The sequence below is a fragment of the Embiotoca jacksoni genome, unplaced genomic scaffold (genome assembly GCF_022577435.1).
Source record: "Embiotoca jacksoni isolate LCO1_2020_lvr unplaced genomic scaffold, fEmbJac1.0.p SCAF_4, whole genome shotgun sequence".
Lineage (NCBI taxonomy): Eukaryota > Metazoa > Chordata > Actinopteri > Embiotocidae > Embiotoca > Embiotoca jacksoni.
The window spans coordinates 19,991,592-20,011,238 of NW_027185392.1; the positions used below are offsets into that span (position 1 = coordinate 19,991,592).

Sequence of the window (19,647 nt, forward strand, 5' to 3'; positions counted from 1 at the left end):
CTAAAGGGCCAAAATCTGTGAATTTACAGTAAGACACACTATTCTTCACATCCTCACCCAAGTCTGTGTCAACTGTATACCTGTGGTAAAGATCCAAAGTCATGAACATGACAAAGTTGCCCTGCTTTCTTCTTTCCTGCTGTTGCCACATTATTCAAATCTTAGGTATTTGCAGTGCCTGAAATTTCAAACCAACAGTAGGCATAAGTGCAAGAACCTGGTTTCATCCATTGAACATGTAACTCTGTACAACAATTTTTTTAATATTCCCTTTTACTTTGAGATGAATACATCTTATCTTGTGCCATACATTTTAGCTACAAACAAACGCTGTCTAAACCCATTCACTATCTAGTTTCCAAACTGGCGGGGGTGTAAGAGTGCCAAATAAAAGCCAGAGTGAAGTCAACCTAAAATTGAATTGATTTTTTTATTTTTATTTTGACCAATCAAACACGTGTAGCTCCCACATTATTGATTGCTGCATTGCAATAACTGCTAAAACTATGAAATAGCATCAGTATTGTTGGTAACACCTGTGCTTGTCCTGCTCTGACAACTCAAAAACTCAAAATAGTTGCTGTGTTCATCACAGGGTGTTGAAGGTGTTATTGAGGGAAAAGATTTGCTCAAACGCTAGTAATCCTAAAATTGAGATTGGGAAGATGTTTTTAAATAACAAAACAAGCAACCCACTGATCAAGGTTGTCATGCAGTTTTACTCCGAAACCAGGTTATTGACCTGTTACTGTGACCTTTTGTTTTCAACCTGACTGCACATTTAACAGAAAGCCTCCCATGATAGAGCACGTTAATGTCTTGTCAAGTCAAGAGCGAACCGATCCTAATCTGAGCTGTCAGCCCTAAATTCTTTGCAATCATCAAGTCAGGCGTAATCTGGTTTGAAAAGGCTGCCTACCTCACGGCTGAGGTTTAAAAGCCCTTTTACTGGCTGCTGTTTGACAATTCGCTGAGCCTCTGGAGAGGTTTTAGGGTGGAAATAAAGACAAATTGATTATCTGCAGGGACAAAGAAGATGCACCAAAAGCTAAATCGTACACACACAACCCTTAACTTATCTTTTACAAGTGTTTTTTATCGACTGCATTATTTGTTGTCCGATTGCAAAAAGTTGAATCTTGCTTTCCTGAAAACAAACCTACAGTTACATGCAGGTTTGTGACCACTGGTTCATTGGCATTTTATATGTTGGCATGGACTTGAACAGAATTTGTATTTTTTTAACTCAGGAAACAGAAAACTTTGAAATGCTTCAGAAAGACTACAGCAATGAAGTAATGAGCCGGGCGAGGTGTTTTGAGTGTTATTCGCAGAATGAAAAAGAGAAGCAGAACGTCATTGTCCAAGACTGAAAAGGGTCAGAAGCACAATCAGGAGGGTTTACTTTGACATTCGCAGGTTTATGCACCCTCAATTCTTCCCCCAGGGTCAGACTGCGAAAACTGAGTTGACGTTGTGAGGGGAAAACATTGGGTGAAAAGGATCTTAACTGTGGTGAATTTAATACAGGGGCAGATGTAAATCTAGCTCTGTCACTTGGAATATTTAAGCACAAACATTATAGCTTCCACCTGCTAGTTTTGGTGCTGCACTCAGTTTGTGTGCAACAGGAACTCCCTCTGACAATTTTGATTGCCCGCCATTAAAGTATTAAAGAACTGCATTGAATGTTGGTAAATTTACGTTAGCACAAATCTAAAACAATAAACGTCAACCATTTAGTTTCACACATCGAGCTAAAAAATATTGTGTGGGTTTTAAAGAGTTGCAAGAAATGCATCTCAAACTAATTGCTACATTCCATTACATTCAGAACAAGATAATTAAGCCATTTTGCATTTGATTCTGTCTTTAACCCTTTAGCTATCCATGGTATTGCGTTCTCTGACACACATGCACACAAACGCAACTAATGAGCGATGTTTCCCACCTGGAGAAGGGGTGACTATGACCCCATATACACCATTAATCAGTCAGCCAATAATAATCGGTGCAAATTAGATTGATATCACTGTCCTAGTGGGTTGCCCTTTAGAAAGTGAGACAGATGATGCTGGCGACAGATGGTAGAAGTGCAATCAGATACATCAGCATTGCCTTCAACACAGCATCCACACTCTGCTCACTCATTTCAGTGCTGCAATCATGTAGATGATGATGCATATCTGGTGCTGCTTGCAGATTTGATCTTCATAGTAGCTGCGTGTTTGACCAAAGTCAAAACAGTCATGTCAAAGAAATAACTCTTTTTCGGCAAATCTTTCACTTGTTCAAATAACTTTTATTTTAATACCACAACAAATAATACAGTTTTTAATATTCTTTAACATACCTTGCTCACATATACCCTACATTTCTAATCTGTATTTTTATCGTTGTTCTTTACTCTCTAAATAATACTCATAAACACAGTATGAACCAATCTTATTTGAACACTGTACTTGCATCCAGTAACAAATGTTATTATTAAGTTTCACAAAACACCTTTATACACATTATTAATCCTAAAAAGGGCAATGAGATGTATGCAGGTATTCTGATAGGATGCTGCTTCTGTTTTTATACTTAAACTCATATGGTGAATCTCCAGAGTGGACACTGGGGCATTTATTCTTACAAACTGATATCTTTTAACAGAATAACCGTGTATGGTGCAGAGTCTATAATGTCCTTAAGTCTCAGAGTATGCTGTACAGAGAAGTTTACTACTGTAGACAAAGGCTACATATTTGATTTCTTATTTTTTTGTATCTAGTGGAGACGTAGTTTTAGTTTTGTCTTAGATATAACAGAACTTTAAAAGCTTCATCTTATAACCCAGGGCCAGCAGTCGGAAAGTCTTCCTGTCTTTTGTCCTGCAGAAAAAAAAATCACAGGTTAAAAATGGCAGTGCCTGTAGGAGATCCAAGAAAATGCAATACTGCCATGGAAATAAAAAAATGTTTGTTTGTTTTTAATTGTTTTTTTTTCTTAGCAGCAAAGTTACTCATTCAGTCTTAAACAATTTAGTAAAGAAAAATAATGTTGCTTTCTCGTCTTTAAATTCTCTCTGAACCTTTGAATATTAAATGCCACTAGGATACAATCAGTACTGTAATTATTATGGTAATTTTAAGAAGGCAGGAACTCAATATTAGGTCCTTCTTTTCGTTGGGAATTATTTTGTTTTGGCTGTTAATTTATCTCCTGTGGCGTAAAGCTTGAATAGTTGTCTGTCAAATTATTGCTGTGTTTTCAGGCTCATTGCATCCGTCCTTCTCCCGGCAAATTGAAAATCTGCCCTGAAGGCTTGGAAATAATTACTCACATGTTTGATAGGATTTTTTTAATTTCACATATCAAATGGGTTGTTCTTTTCTTTGTTTTGTATCTGTGAGAAGAAGCCTTTGGATGATCGAATAGTGATCAGAAAATTCCTACTGCTCCACATTTGATCAAGATTTCCCTTACGGAAAAATAATCCCTTTGTTCCCATGTTTATAACATTGGACACATTGTGACCTCATGTAGAACACATGTTACCAGACACATTTTCAACAATAGCAATGACATAAAATACATAATAACGTGTGTAAAGACAGAACATACACCACGCCATCACAGGAAAAAAAAAAAAAAAGGGGGGGGGGGGGATTGTCAGAGAGAGAAGAAAGGGCCTTGATGGTTTGGGGAATTTTAATCCTTTGCATGGAAAGTTTTGTCAATGCATGTTTTAAAATTAAAGCTTGTTTTGTATCGCATATTTGTTATATCTTTTTTTTTGTGGCAGTTTGATGGTTTTCATGTGCGATTCCATGGATTTCACCAGGGACAAGGTTGGGTTTCACGTGAGAAAATACGTAGGTGTCACATGTAGTCCAATATTCACACATTACACCATGAAAACATTCCGAAACGACACGTTTTCCATGGCCAAAATACGTTTCACATGTACAAAATCACATGTGCATGTGGTCACATGTGATCGACAGTTTTTTTGCACGTGTGAAATCCATTTGATTTTTCTGTAAGGGTTTTCATAAGTTGTAGTACCTTCAAACTTCAGGTTCAGGAAAAGATAATGACCCTCCTCCTCTCCTTCAATGATGTAGTACTGTACATCTTTCAGCTGTTTCCATCCTCTCTCACTCTTTCTTTGACCTTCCCCTCTCACTTTCTCCCTGTGTGTTCACTTCAGTCTTACCATTTAGAGCAGTGAGCAGGGCTTCTTTTTGACCTTGGCGGGCTGGGGACAGAGGACGGCCCGGATGGCCTCATCAAACACAGTCTTCAGACCACGCTGGGTCAAGGCTGAGCACTCCAGGTACTTCACTGCATCTAGGCAGACAAGGACACACACACATATCAATAAAACTACAAATAGCAACATAAAGACAAGAACAAAGGCTGAAGAAAATAGTTTTGGTTCCATCTCACTTGTAATAGTGATCAATAAGCTGTAGTGCTCTTTTTGTAGAAATATTGTATACAGGACAGAATATGCATGTGGACATACAGTGATGGAAGAGCAGCTGAAACACTAGTAGGGAAGTTAAATTACTAACAAACACATGTGCTTCACTCCAATTAGCATAAACTTAGACATCATTTTACCTGCAAATCACCAAAGCAATGTTCAAATGTGTTATTATCAGCTGCTACTTGAAGTTTGGGGAAACAAAGAATTTTAAATTTGAGAATATAAAAAACACCACATGGACATGTTGCCAAAGTTAAAAACCAACCCTGAGAGAACACCACGCGTGTGACTGACCTATCTCCTTTGCCAGAGCTAGGCCCTGTGGATAGGTGATCGGCGCCAGCTTCTTTTCCTTCAGCTTCTCGATGGTTTCCTTCTCATCCCTCAGATCCAGCTTGGTGCCCACCAGGATAATGGGTGTGGAGGGGCAGTGGTGGCGAACTTCTGGATACCACTAGTAAAATACAAAGTAAAGGAAATCAACATTAAAAAGTGAGAAAATGGGGAGACTTGAAAAGTGTCAGAGACGAGGAAAACGACAGGGAGTGAAGGGATACATGGGGAAAAGGTTTGAAGCCAGGAAGGGTAAAAAGGTGAATGAAAGGTTTCTTAAATTGTCATGAAATAAGTTTTTTTTTAAAAATGCAAATGACATGCTGGGAGACTTGTGTGATTGGGGTTTGCTGTAGGCTGCACGTTTCCAATCCAACAATCCAGGTTTCAGCCCTGACTTGCATGTCGTCAATCAAATTTATTTCCAGACCGGTCCTGGCTGCCTCACACCTCTCTCACAAAGGTGCCCATAATTGTTGCTTCTTTTCCTCCCTACATTACCTCTGATCTCTTCTTTGCTTCTCCCTTCTCACTTCACCACTCCCTTTCCCTCTTAAACCTCGTTTTTTTTTCCCCTCCCTCCCTTTCCCTTCTGCATCTTTTATGCTCTTGTCATCCATTTTCTTCAGTACGGCAATGAGAGATGATATCTGCTAAAAGAATTAAGTAGATTGTGTTTGTGCCCACAGCCCAGTAATTGTTGTAGGTTTTGACTGCCATATCCATCCAGCTTAGTGAAGTAACTCGCTCACAGGCTAGCTGATTGGCATGGGGAGGGGGGGGGGGGGTATTACCTGGTGAATACTGTTGCTTCCCTCACTCAATTTGTTTTAAATGTCTTGCTGTGCATAACAGAAAAAAAAAAAAAAAAAATTAAACCCGTTTGAAATTTCTTGAGTTTCCTTCTCCCAATATCCAATTTAGTCACTGTTTCTGAAGTTTAATTGGAACAAATTGAAATGGGAATCGTTTTGGTCACAGCCAATAGTTCCTGTGTCGAGTGGGAATCTGAATTTATCACATGAATATTTCTGAACGTTTCCTGAAAGTCGTGACCAGGTCCACCTCACTTTACAACAGAGCTGTAATCTTGAGGTTTGAACTTGCAAGAGGCTGAATTCTTGGAATCGTCTTGAATTAATTCAGAATTGACTTTGCTTTATCTGGAATGACTCAAGACTTGCCATTGGACCTTTTCTGAAACACCTCTGATTTGACTTGGAATTGCCTTGAATGCAGGACTTGTCTCAGATGTCGTAAGACATGACTTGGACTTGTTTTCGATTGAGTTCAAATATTTGCTGTGAAAGACTCCCAAATGTATCTTATACTTGTCCCAATCATTGATTTGACTCGTATAACAGACTTCAGATTTGGCTCTGACTCGTTTGAGTTGACTTGCCCCAAAACACCACCATCAACCACCACCAATATTTCATTATTCACCATTGAGAGGGAACAAATTGTGAGTGCTGGTTTCATTTTAGCCAATAAGGAAGCCAGTGATAAAAAGCAAGAGGGATATGTTTGTGTAATTCTGTATCCTCATTGGCCACTAACATTATGCTCTTTATGGCCAGTTTTGTTTCAGCGAAGAGTGAACCTGTCTCCCTGCTGGTTAATCTGACCTCCACTGTGTCATTAAGCTTTTATTTTCTTGATATTTAGCTGGTGGGGGCCTTGCTGTCAATAGGTGTTAACCTCTGTGCACAAAAACAAACTGCTCTCTGAAACTCATGAAGGAAGGAATGTGAAGGGAGACAGGTTTGTTTAAAATCATGAGACTCTCTGTGAATCATGATGTCTAACCTGTTTAATCCCAAATTTTAACTTGCATTTTGAAAACAGGTAGTTTACCTCTTAGACCAACCTAACATTCAAACTGTATGCCCATTTTTATTTTATGTTGGTAAAGGAAAGTAATATTCACTTTTATACTCAGTCACAAAAGTGTCCATTCACATATTTGCACCTTTAATGCAGGAGTACAATTTTTCCTTTATGAAATATATGTACAACATATGGTGGTTCTATCTTAATACTCACTTTTGTGGAAGTCTGTGGAAGACATCGTCTTCCAGAGGTAAAAGCAAGAAGTAAACTTAGCCTTTCACTCTAGTCACATTTTACTGATACATTTCAATCCAGAAACTTATTTTCATTTAAAAGTGGAATTTTATGCCAAAGACGAAATCCAAATTTTAGAGCTTCCAGAAACACACAGTCACAATAATGACTACTTAGATTAAACTGTTTTTGAGTACAGCTAGTGCAAGCAGTGACAGTCAAAACATACAGCCTCCTTGTTGCTGTCATAATCATACTTAAGGTGCAAAATACATTCTAATAAATTATGTTTTCCTTGTTTAAAATTATAAATTAAGTCTTCTCTTCCAAGTGTCACTTCATATAATTCACAACCTGTTCTTTCTTTGAATTTCCCTCCATACCAACAATAGCAGGTGCCGTGTTTGTAGTGCTGCTTTAGACTCTTGTTACTATAGAGACTCACATGGGATCGAAAGTGGATGGTATGTTCAAAGTGGAAAGTAAATGATTAAACCTACATAATTCTGATGCCATTTCCTTCGTTGCATTGTAGTTGTGTCCTCATAGGGCATCTATGGAGTTGTATAACACTGAGTGGTTTTTAAGAGACATCACGCCACACATCCGCTTTTGCAAAGCAGGAAATGGTGAATACATGACAGTGCGGAAACCAGAATAGCTCTTCACATGACAGCACTGTTATCTTCCTGGAATTGGGTTCTTTTCAATGTGTTGACTCTGAAGGACGGAACGATTTAACCCTTATGACCCTGTACAGAAATAAGCAGGAGTAAAATATGGATAGAAGAATGAATGGATGGAGGTTAATCTAAATTTAGATGAAACAAACTAAAGATTGAATAATTGTTTCATAAATTGACAGACAATACATTGGCTCCTATCTGATTAATACAATCATTGTTTTTTGATGTAATTTAGGTAACTTTTGTCTCTTTATATCTAATATATTTAGATTGAACTATTGGTGAGACAAAACAGGAACATCATAATCAAGCAGTGATATTCATTTTATACATAGCATTTTTCCTTTGTTTAATATTCAGGTTTTTTTTTATTTTTCTCTGTTATGTAATATGTCTCAATCTTTGATTTCAGAATTGTAATAATATATATTAATTCCTTCAACAATGTGTGTATACCTGTAATATAAGTTGACCTAACATATATCCATTATACAATGTGCTGATGACAGAAATGCTTCTCTAAATAGACACAGTTTGTTAAAACTTCAAGTGGCGGTGGCACTCGTTTACTCCCCCTCATTCTGCACCTGTCAGACTAAAGTACAGCATTAAGTAATATATTTGACAACTCCATGTCATTTACAAAGTAACAATTCCTCCTATCCCTGGTTATTTTTATATTCTTTTTTTTTTATTGCATACACATGCACACCACTTTCCACCTCTTTAATTCAACTTGACCATATGTGGTAAAAAGAGCAGCAACAATATCACCGTTTGTTTCTATAAAACAATGTAAAACTGGTGGTTTTATGTCAGGTCGACTAGATTTAATCAAGACTGTTTTTATATTTTGGGGACATCTAAAAAGGTATGAATGATGTGTCACAGAGATGAGACTCACCTTTGCTCTGACGTTCTCATAGGATGCGGGGCTCACCAGGGAGAAACAGATCAGGAAAACATCCTGGATTGAAAGACAATGTAGAAAAGGGAGAATAGATTAGATGTTGGACTTGTTCACTGTGGATTTGAGTCTACACCTGTGTAACAATACCACATGAAGAGAAGCTTCCTGGTTAAATCAAGCAGTGCATATTAGATTTGATTCAAACTAAGTTTGGGCTAATTTGAAAAAAAACAAAAAAAACAAACATATAAAGATGTTCTTTCACTTGGTTATTCTAAAAGTTTTAGCCACATTTCATGTGTTGATCACGCGACCAAAAGGATCTTATTTACATGTGGTTGATGTGTGCAGTTGAACATCTGAACCATTTCCATGACAAAACAGCAGTAACTATGTGACATCATTTTTATCAAACAATTTTCAAGGTCCCAAAATAAAACAAATTTAAATGTGTAGCTCAAATTCTAAAGTTTATTTTGAAATCAGATGTACAATGGGTTTTTTTGCCAGGCAGTGTGATACAACAACCAAACACATTTTCTGTGTTTCAGGATAATAATACAAGTAAAAGGATATTTTTGCTTTTGGGTCTTTAAATTGCTGCTTCAATTCCTGTTTTAAGATGAATTGAATAGCATACTAAACACTTCTTTGTTAATTTAGTCTCAGAGAAGAACTAACAACACCAAACATCACCCTCAGTATTGATCACCGTACTTTGCCCAAAGCCAGTCGCACTATACATTCTGGTATGATTGTATATCAAATATATTTATTTTTATTGCTTTTCTGCTTCTATTTGTACCTTAATAGCCAAGTCTCAAATTATATGGTTAACAGATCTTGATTGTATTTTGTGTCAGATTTTAGTCTGTTGATCTTCTCACACCTTCCTCCTTAACATCTGCTCTCTGCTCTGTTCCTGTCTTTTACTTTAATGAGCATGTAGCTCAAACAGACTGCAGTATTGTATATGGGTTTGACAGCTGCAATTTAAACTGAAGGTTTCACAGCTGGGGACAGAATGGATTTTGTGTTCTCTAATGAACTTTGTGTGTGTGTGTGTGTGTGTGTGTGTGTGTGTGTGTGTGTGTGTGTGTGTGTGTGTGTGTGTGTGTGTGTTTAATTGTATACCGTCTGTGGGTAGGACAGTGGGCGGAGCCTGTCATAATCTTCCTGTCCAGCTGTATCCCAGAGGCCCAGGTTGACTGGCTTGCTGTCCACCATCACATTAGCTGAGTAGTTGTCAAATCTATGGGAAGCAGAGAAGGTCAGCAATCAATCAAGCGGTCAGCGAGTCACTCTTTAATTTAATGGATTATTTTAAAAAATCAATCGCTTGATTTATATTTGCCATAGAAATGCCATCAAATCAAGGCAGGGTCCTATAATGTGACTTCAAACATATACGATCTGAGAGACAAAGCTTTATATCCCAGAAACCAGTGGGGGAAAAGGGAAAAATAACTTTGTCTGGGTATTTGACCTGAAAATACCTTTGATCACATCACAGCTCTTTAAAAAAAAAAACTAAACTAAACTGACAATTTAAACCATTTTTATTTGTATTTATAGTCAATTACAGGCGTTACAGGTATTTTTTTTTTTTGTCATAAAACAGAAGTAATGAATAGTAAGACACAGTATATTTAGGCAACACTGCCCCTGTGTGGTTACTGTGAAACACTACAGTTCAATCTGTCAATTTGTCTGTTTCTTTCCATAACTTCCATCGTGACCTACTACAATTGCTGCTGCAAATAGTTTCTCCTCAATTAAATTCACTGTAATTTTATTCATCCTATAAGATCTCATGAAAGGGAAATTACAAACCCAAAACATTAAAAAAACAAACAAAAAAAAAGTTTTCTTAAGAAAATTCAAATTTAAATAATGAATAGAAAAGTTAGCAAATCATTCTATTTGAGAGGCTGGAGTCATTAAATTTGAAGCATTACAAAAATGACTGTAATAATTATTAAGACAGTTTCTGGTTCATTTTCTGCCAATCAAGTAATAATTTCAGCTATATTTATATATGTTGATAGTTTAATTTATAACAGATAATTATATTTTACCAGCACTTCATTGTTGTTTTTATAAAAATCTTGTGATGTGAATAAAGCTGCCAAATAAATGTAGTGCAGTGAAAGATACAGTGTTTCCCTCTGAAATATTGTAGAGTAAAAGTATAAAGCAGCATGAAAATAAAATACTCAAGTACCTCAAAATTGCACTTAAGTACTTATATAAAGCACTACTGTCAGGGGCTCAGCGACATTAATTGTTCATGGAAAGGAGAAGGGTTATCACTTACTTTCTTCATCTCCTCCTCTATTTCTATTTGCTGTAACTAGTTGAGGTTTGAGCAGGCAAAAATCTCTTTTTCCTAACCTGTAGGCTGCTGCCAGCCCAAACCTGTCTGTGTCGCCACCATCACACATCTACAGATGTGCTGCAGCGCGAGTGTGCATCTCTATTACTCGGAAAAAGATACAGAGAGTCTAATGTTTCCTACAAAAGCATGAGAGCTCACAAATAAATGTGCATGTATTTGTATATTGTAGCCTCACTCAGAGAGTGTGATTGTGTGATTGTGTGTGTGTGTGTGTGTGTGTGTGTGTGTGTGTGTGTGTGTGTGTGTGTGTGTGTGTGTGTGTGTGTGTGCGTGTGCGTGTGTGTGTGTGTGTGCGTGCGTGCGTTCGTGCGTCAGTCGTACTCACACAGTAGGAATGTACTCCCCGGGGAAGGCATTTGTTGTGTAGCTGATGAGAAGACATGTTTTACCCACAGCCCTAAATCACACAAGTAAAAACACATAGAGAGAGATATTAGGAAAAAGCCAATGACAATTTTTCAGGCAGTAAAATTTGACTTTAGATAAATAATACAGTTTCATGAAGCTTTACGGGGAGCTGGAGTTATATCCCACTTAACTACTACAAAACCGATGTACAGTACAGCAATACCAACAACAGTGTAACACACCTGACAGTCCACAAAGGAGTACACCGTGAGTGTCGTGTTTTTACTTTCCAAATAAGGTGCCCTGGGTTTAGGTACCAAAAAACACATGGTTACGTGTAGGAAAAGATAATAATTTGGGTTAAATGTGACACAGTTAAAATTAGGTTAGGATTAGGCACCACAACTGCTTGGTTAGGGTTGAAATATAATCATGGTTTGAGTTAAATACGGTTAGTGACTTAATGTGCATTATGTATGTTAAACACCTGACATTAGTTCAAATAAATCCATGTTGACATTTGGTCTCTTATTCACTCAAACACCATTCTCTTTGGTGAAAGTCCTGTGTTTGTTCCATTTAACCACTCTGGACACGATGTTTTTAACCATGGTCATATATGCGTGTACTTTTCTTGTTTGTGCGAGGCAAAATGTAACAGAGTATCACAGAATCCTCTGGTGGACCGACAGGTGTAGTACAAGCTTCGTCGTGATACTGGCAGGCATTACAGTATGTACTACACATGTATTAGTGTACCTGATTCCATTTTGGAGATTGTATTTAAGAAATCAACGTACGTTCCTCTGTTATACTGACAGGAAATGATGCAACATGTACACTGGCAGATATTAGTCACACCGCGGCTTTAAACTGTGACTCAGAACTTTCCAAATAGATGAACAATCACCTACAATGCAGTATGTTCCAACCAGGAGCAGCTCGCCTAGTTTCATTGTGCAACAACTTTTATGTAGGATAAACTCACCTCTCTGAGTATAGATCATGTTTTCATGTCTGTAATGTGAACTGCAAAGATTTAACGTGCAGCATGGAACAACTATATTGTAAACAGTGTTTATGATCACTTTTGTGGTTTTAATTGAGACACAAACATTAGATTCATTACAGGAGAACAGGGAGCAGCTTGTCTCAACATCCACAGCGTGCAGGAGATGATCCAACAAGTATCAACTAGCTAGGTTCTTATTTTGTTCCAGAGATCTGCTGTCAGCGTTTCAAAAACAACACATCACCACCAGAACTCGTGCCCTGGTTGTTTTCATCAAACAGATTCTGCGAAGTTGCCCTCTGAAACTATAGGTAATTAAAAGCTTAGCTACCTAAATCCCCAAATGTTCTAGCAGGGGTTTTTCCTGATGTCCTTCTATATAGTGACACTATAGTAATCAGCCTGTCATTGTCTCACTTGTCTCACTGGTCACTTTGCTCACATACAGGCTGTGAGCAGGCGTGACTCAGAAAATCCATATTATGCCTAAAATTGATGTAACCCATCATAATGGGTTACATAATTACATAATAATTAGTTCACTGCATTTCAAGTTTCAGGAGCCTTTTTCTCAACAACCACAAGAACACACAGCATACAAGGGCGTACCACATGAAATATGTCTGCACTTGTGCTGTTTCTTTTCTGTGCTCTTCAAGTCAAATATCTACGCATTCCAATCAGAATTTAACAGTAGGCATCACTGCCAATCAATCTGATCCAACCACATTAATACAGTCCTGTGGATTTGATTATCATAAAGATGATTAATATCTATGGATGCTTTATTTTTAACTTTATTTTTGGCTGTTGCTTACTTAAACTTAAATAGTTGGCTTTAAAGGCAAATCAAAAAAACATGTTTCACTGATGGAATCATTTTAATATAGATTCCATCTTTCACCTTTTCTAAAGCTTTAAACTGCATCTCATATACTCCATCAGTAGATGGAGTTTGCTGCATTAACTGACATATAATAACATTTCCCCCCCACAACCACTGTCTTTGTTCAGCCTGCTATCACAGCAAAGCATGTAATACACCCATCAGTCCACTAGGTTAGGTTAGGTTAGGTTAGGTTAGGTTAGGTTAGGTTAGGTTAGGTTAGGTTAGGTTAGGTTAGGTAGTTACTTTATTAATCCCCGAGGGGAAATTTTTTCGCTACAGCAGCATACAGAAGCAATAAGATAATAATAGAATAATAGAAAAGCAATAAAATAGCAGTAAATAGCAGTAAAAAAATATAAAATATAAAATGCACAGTATATACAGTATATACAGTACAGTATATATGTATATATATTATATACAAACAACCAAGAAACACAGTCAACTAGAGGATAAAGTGTCAGTGTAACATTTGTACACACAAAGTACACGTATGTATAAGACCAGGGCCGAAGAAGGAGGTCAGGTGACTAAGCACAAAGCGTGATAAAGTATGTAAAAGGATGTGGTCAGGAGTGATCTCTCTTTCAAAAATAAGACACCAAGGTGCAAGGGTGCCTAAAATATGTAAAGTTTATTTAGAATAACAGTTCTTATTAATGCATTTCTAAAGCACCATCATCGATAGGTTAAGCAACAATGGGTTTGATTTGATTTGGTTTAAACATGGGTATCACTTTGAAGGTGCAAAATATGTTGATTATACTAGAAACGATAATACTTTGTAGAGCCGCCTTTTGTGTTATTTAGAGTTGAATGTCTGTTGGTGTATGTCTCCATTAGCTTAGCAGATCCAGACACTGGGAGTTTTGCCTATTCAGCCAGGAAAAACTGCTCCAGCTCCTGCAAATTGGATGGGTTGTTTTGGTTGTGTTGCTGTACAGCAATCTTCAGGTCAGGCCACAGATTCTCAATTGGACTGAGGTCTGAGCTTTGACTGGGACATCCCAAAACATTTCAATGTTTCCCTTTAGCTTTAGCAGTATGTTTAGGGTCATTGTCCTGCTAGTGGGTGAACCTCCATCCCAGCCTCAAATCTCCAGTAGAATGAATCATGTTTTTCCTCAAGAACTAAGCTGTATTTTTTTTCAATCCATTTTCCCTTCACTCCTGACCGGTTCTCCAGTCCCTGCAATTATGAAGCATCCCTACAGCTCATAATCATGGCAAAGAAAATATCTGCCACAGAAAACTTCTGCTCCCATGAGCAAGCGATGGGAGTCAATGGAATTTCGTTTGTGGTACAACACTGAAAAGTCAGACTTGATTATTTTTATTAAATGGATGATTTTCAGTAATTTTGATAGAACATTACTCATAATGGTAATTGTGATGTCCGTAGATTACTTGGATAAAATGATGATTATAAAGTGCCTCTGAGTTACTGCCAAGTGGAAATCAACTGTGACATCAACCGTTGGTTTATGAATTGCCATTCTGAAGCCTGGAGTTCAATATTTTTTGTCGCCATCTTACTATTTCTGAGCCATAAGTGACCATATTTGGATAAGCTGGGAAGAACGAGCAGTGGATCTGACTCGATCTCCGGGGACATATATGTCCACCTACCGGAAACCTGACTGCACCACAGGCCTGTCAATCAAATAGACACACCCCTAAACATCCCGCTTTTTGAGGCCTAATATATAATTAATGATGGAATTATTTTCAGATGGACCATCAGAAAAAAAAAAAAGTCTATCATTACATACGTTGGATTTTTGAGGAGGAACAAGATGACTCAATAGTGGTATGAGCAAACGAGATAGCAACTGAGAAAGGGGGCAGTGTGTGTGAGAGAGTATTTCTATCATTGTGAGGCCAAGTTTGAGTTTGATTTTTTTCTGTTTGTCACTTCTCCAAATGGTTGTCGGAGGTTTCAAATTTGGTTTTACTGTCAGAGTTAAAGCCTTCTTTAACCTCCTTTAACTCACAGTCTGACGAGATCATATATTCTCACATGACTAGCTCGGTAAATCTTGCCAATGTAAGTTGTATTAGCCCAATCAAATATCCATACTGAGTAAATTGCTTTCTTCTGACAGGCAGAGGAAACTTTTGCTTTGTTTTCCATCAGTGATTTTGGTGTTGTCAGCTAAAATCATTCTTTTCTTGTTAGTTTTCTGATGGTCCATCTGAAAATAATTCCATCATTAATTATATATTTGGCCTCAAAAAGCGGGATGTTTAGGGGTGTGTCTATTTGATTGACAGGCCTGTGATGCAGTCAGGTTTCCGGTGGTTAGGCCTTCTTTAACTCTATGGTGAACATAGTTATGGTGAAATGCAAAGGTTAAGGGTAAGGCCTGTTGCATTGGTAAAGGTGGGGGTTGTGGGCTAGGGACTGTTTTTTTGTCGGTGTAGGCTCTCATAAGTATAGAAGTACAAGTGTGTGCACGTGTGTTTTGTGGCTGTGTGAGTCAAAAAGGAACTGATCTGTTTCAGAACCATCGGTTAGAGCTGAAAACAGGAACCAGTCAAACTGAGCTATCAAGAAGAAAAAAGGACTTCTACTTCAGATCTCTCTCTGTCTGTTTGTTCTTAATCTGGTTTTCCATCAGCTTTTCTTTCCCCTGCTGACACTTCCTACATTATCCGGTTTTAGCTTGGCAAACTCTTCAAAGTCAAATTCTTACTTTGTCTTTGTTTCTCTCTTTCAACTTTTCACTTCTCTCCTTCTCATTCCCTAAACCTCACTCTTTTTTTTCAACTGCATCTTTCTAACTTTTTCTCCTCGTTTCTCAATAGCCTGTTGTTTGATCTTTGTAACCTTCATGACAACTAGGTTTCTTTACTTTATTCCATCTTTGTCTGAGACACCCCTTAATCCCTCCACTTGGTACAGAATGCTCTGTCCATGCAAACATACACTCAGCGTATATTCAGCAAATGTGCGGTTTGGACTTGTGTAAGTTTGTGATGTCACAAGCTCATGCTTATGTCCGCCTTCGGCACATCTGTACAACCAATTATGTGGAAGAAAATGTCGACCAGTAAGTCTATCATGGAGCTAGAAAACTACAAGTCCAGAGAACACCTGTAATTGGCCAGGGAATATGTAACTAAGGAAAGAATCAGCCAATCAGAACAGAGGCTCCTTGATATTAATGCACATTAAAGACACAGACACAAAACAGCCTGTTTTTGGTGGAGTCCCCAAGAGAAAAACTTAAAGGAGTCGTATGTAGGATTCAGCCATGGACTGTATCTTTCTGGGTCTGAAAAATGGTAGAGCGGGTTTCCCACTAGTTGTAAGGTTGTCCACATGCTATCCACATGCCGAAGTGTCCTTGGGCTAGACGCTGAACCCTGAATTGCTCCTGAGAGCAAGCAATCACCTTGCATGGGAGCTCCATTAGCGTGTGTGTGTGTGCAACTGCAATCACCTGAATATCCATTGCTTTAACCTCCCTGTAGGGGAAGCTGTGATAAGCGCAAAACTCACAATAAATGCAAAAGGGAATCCCTAGAGCCCGTGTTTGTCCCTTAAGGGCTGCTGTCGAAACATGGTGGTCGAACTTGGGACAGGAACTTGCTCCCAATGCAGATAAGAAGGGGATGAAAACAATTGTATAGGTTTTTCACGTGATCACACACCAATGACAAATAAATATGAATAGTATATTCCATTTTTAGCAACAAGGCTCCCTGTAATTCCTACACACTGACCTGTTACCATGAGTTATAAAACTATTTAGATGGTTTTTGACATTTAAAACCTCAAAAATATTTTCTTCTGGGCATCAAGACTGCAACAAAAAAACCAACACTTGAAAAGTGTAAAATACACAGTGCATTTAAGATGTGTTTTGTTGCCACTTTTTCCCAGTGCTTATTCATGGTATTGCAACTTAAAAATGTATTTTGAATTCATGGAGGTTTCACATTTGTAAAACTCTTTCTTTTGGAGCAGCACTTTATGGTTCAATAAAGGTGGATGGTGCAAAACAGCTAATAAGCCAAAATAGCATCCTCCCTTTTAGATTCGTTGGTTCTTTGTTTCCTCAAAGATCAAAATGTATAAACAGCTTGCAAAGAGCTAGAGCGAGCTAGAATCACAAATAAAGTACTGCAGGTTAATGTTTAACTAATGAGGCTTGTTGAGGGGTTTACATTTGAGTTTAGTGCTGTTAAGTTATAAATTCAAATGGAGATCAAGTATAAATGAGACTCACACAGAAAACTTCCCCACAATCTCACACCAACTTCCTCTTCTATGTCTGTTAAGTGGGGCCATATATCTTTTTTTGACATCTGACTCAGTCAAACAAAACACATGTTCACAAGTCACACAAACAGTGCAGCTGCTCACATTCTCTTAAAAGGCCTTCGCAAGGTCCACCTGCACAAAGTTTACCCCCTGTGAAATAGGTGGAGTCCCAAGCTGCTGCTACATACAGAAAACACCACAGATGTTGCACCACAATGCATTGTTAGGTTGAAGCAGAGTTGATCAAAAAATGAACAATCATTGCAGAATGTACCTCTGACACGAGCACGAGCTTTAAGTGACAACTTCTTGGCTGTCATGAGGCCAACATACTGCCCATTCTTTCAGAGATGCTGTTTGGACGAAACTCCTCTCAGACACTTTAAAGAGACATTTTTTTAAGATTTGCAATATTTTGGCAGTAGTGACTGCTCAGGTGACAACAAGTGTAAAACTGGACTTAACTATTTTCGTCAAATGCCTTGACATTACTCTTTCTGTCTATGTTATCAGCTTAACTGCACCATTTGTCTTTGTGTTGGTGGTTTGTTTTCAAAAACACAAAGGGGAGAGGAGTGACTGAAATCTCAGGGTCAAGTTCCAGACAACAGTTCAGACCAGTGCTGTAATTCATTAGAACCTCTGTTAAGTTGAGCTTGTCAGTCAACTGTTTTTAGACTTGAGAAAACATGTTTGTTGCAAGTGGATTGCAATTTCTCTTTTCAAAATTGTGTCCAAATGTATCGGAGCCATGTGTAGGACTAAGTGGCATCTAGAGGTGAGGTTGCAGATTGCAGCCAACTGAACACCCCTCGTTCAACCCGCCACACCAGCCTCCTCCCCCTGTTTTGACTGGGTGGGACACTGGTGCCTCTTTTTCTCCAGACAGACAAAAGTCTTCATTCCTAAAAACACTGCAAAGTTTTGCCACAAAGACAAATGTCATTCTTTGCTGTTTGTTGAAATTACTGCTACTTTTGTTTTCTTCGAGTCTTGTTTTAATCGGCGTGCTCACCTGCCAATCAAATCTGAAAGTGAGCCTTTTTTGTCGTAGAGGGACAGTTCATAAGTTAACACAGCCTTCAACCTCACCGCTTCTTCACTATAATTTTAAATCAGTGTCTCAAACCAGGAAGCTCAACATGAACAAGGAAATCCGGCTGCAGCACCTTTGTGCTACCTGTGCATGTTCCTATTCTCTAACTGTTTACTGATGTATAGGAGAAACAAGTATAGTACTTCCGCTTCACAATTTCCTTCATCATGACAAACAGCCCTTTTGCCTCATCTTTAAGGATAACAAATGTGTAAAAAGTTTGCTTTTCTGATGTGCTATATGACACATTATCTAAACTTCTCGTGAAAGAGCACACTTCAGCCTTTACACCGAATAAATTCACCAGGTTTTTAAATACTGAAAAGTTAAAATGAGGCCTAATTTTCTAAATAGATCCTTTGTGTCTTTCTGTCTCTTTTCTTTTCTGTTTCATAAACAACTCTTCTTTTTTTTTTCTTTTTTTAGCATTCCTCAGATTTCTATCTACAGCAAGGACTCTTTCCTCTGAGTTTTCTGCATTAAAGCATTTCCCTGCATGTTGCGACCTGCACCGCTCCTCTAGCGCCCTCACTGTGAATCAGTGCTGTCAAACACACACACCTAAAGATGTTCATATAACAGCGCACACATTGTGTTCTCCACTCAGCCAAAGAGCGCAGTAAACTTTTCTTTAAGATCACGATGCCACACAGCCACGTCACTGCGGAAGTCGATCTAACTGTCATTGATCTTCCATCCTTTTATCAAATAGCTCTAAATTCTGAGCCTAGGGCTAAACATCTCCATCATGCATCCGTCGAGCCAACACTGCAGAATTCAACGCTAGAAGGCAGCTTTTATAACAAGTAAAGTAAAGTGAAATAATGGCGTACCCATCTCCCACGACCACACATTTGATAGCCTGCATCCTGTTCCGCTCGGCTTCGCCTGTGCTCTTCAGTCTAACAGAAACCGACTCAGAGAGGAAGGTTGAGAGACGCAAAAGAGCATGCAACTACAGGAAATTGTTGCACACCTCCCTCCCTCCCCTCCCCATGCTGCCTCCTTTTCTTTCTCAGTCTCCCTTTCGTCATTTTTGCACTCATCTCTCCTTCCTGGTTTTTTTTTTTTTTTTTTTTTGTATCTTCTTTTAAACAACAGAAATGATACAGAGCGCATGCAAATGATACATTAAAAAAAAACTTTTATGATAATGAT

The 19,647-nt window shown here is 38.2% G+C and overlaps 1 protein-coding gene across 1 annotated transcript; it reads right to left on the reverse strand.

The window, feature by feature from the left end:
• Positions 1-2,281: 2,281 nt before the first annotated feature.
• Positions 2,282-19,430, reverse strand: rac2 (Rac family small GTPase 2). Its single transcript, XM_069167659.1, has 7 exons — positions 19,323-19,430; positions 11,200-11,271; positions 9,611-9,728; positions 8,471-8,533; positions 4,775-4,934; positions 4,205-4,338; positions 2,282-2,876 (listed from the first exon to the last, which is right to left on the reverse strand). Exons 1-6 carry the CDS (start codon positions 19,355-19,357, stop codon positions 4,208-4,210), a joined length of 579 nt encoding a protein of 192 aa, XP_069023760.1. The 5' UTR covers positions 19,358-19,430; the 3' UTR covers positions 2,282-2,876; positions 4,205-4,207.
• Positions 19,431-19,647: the final 217 nt, after the last annotated feature.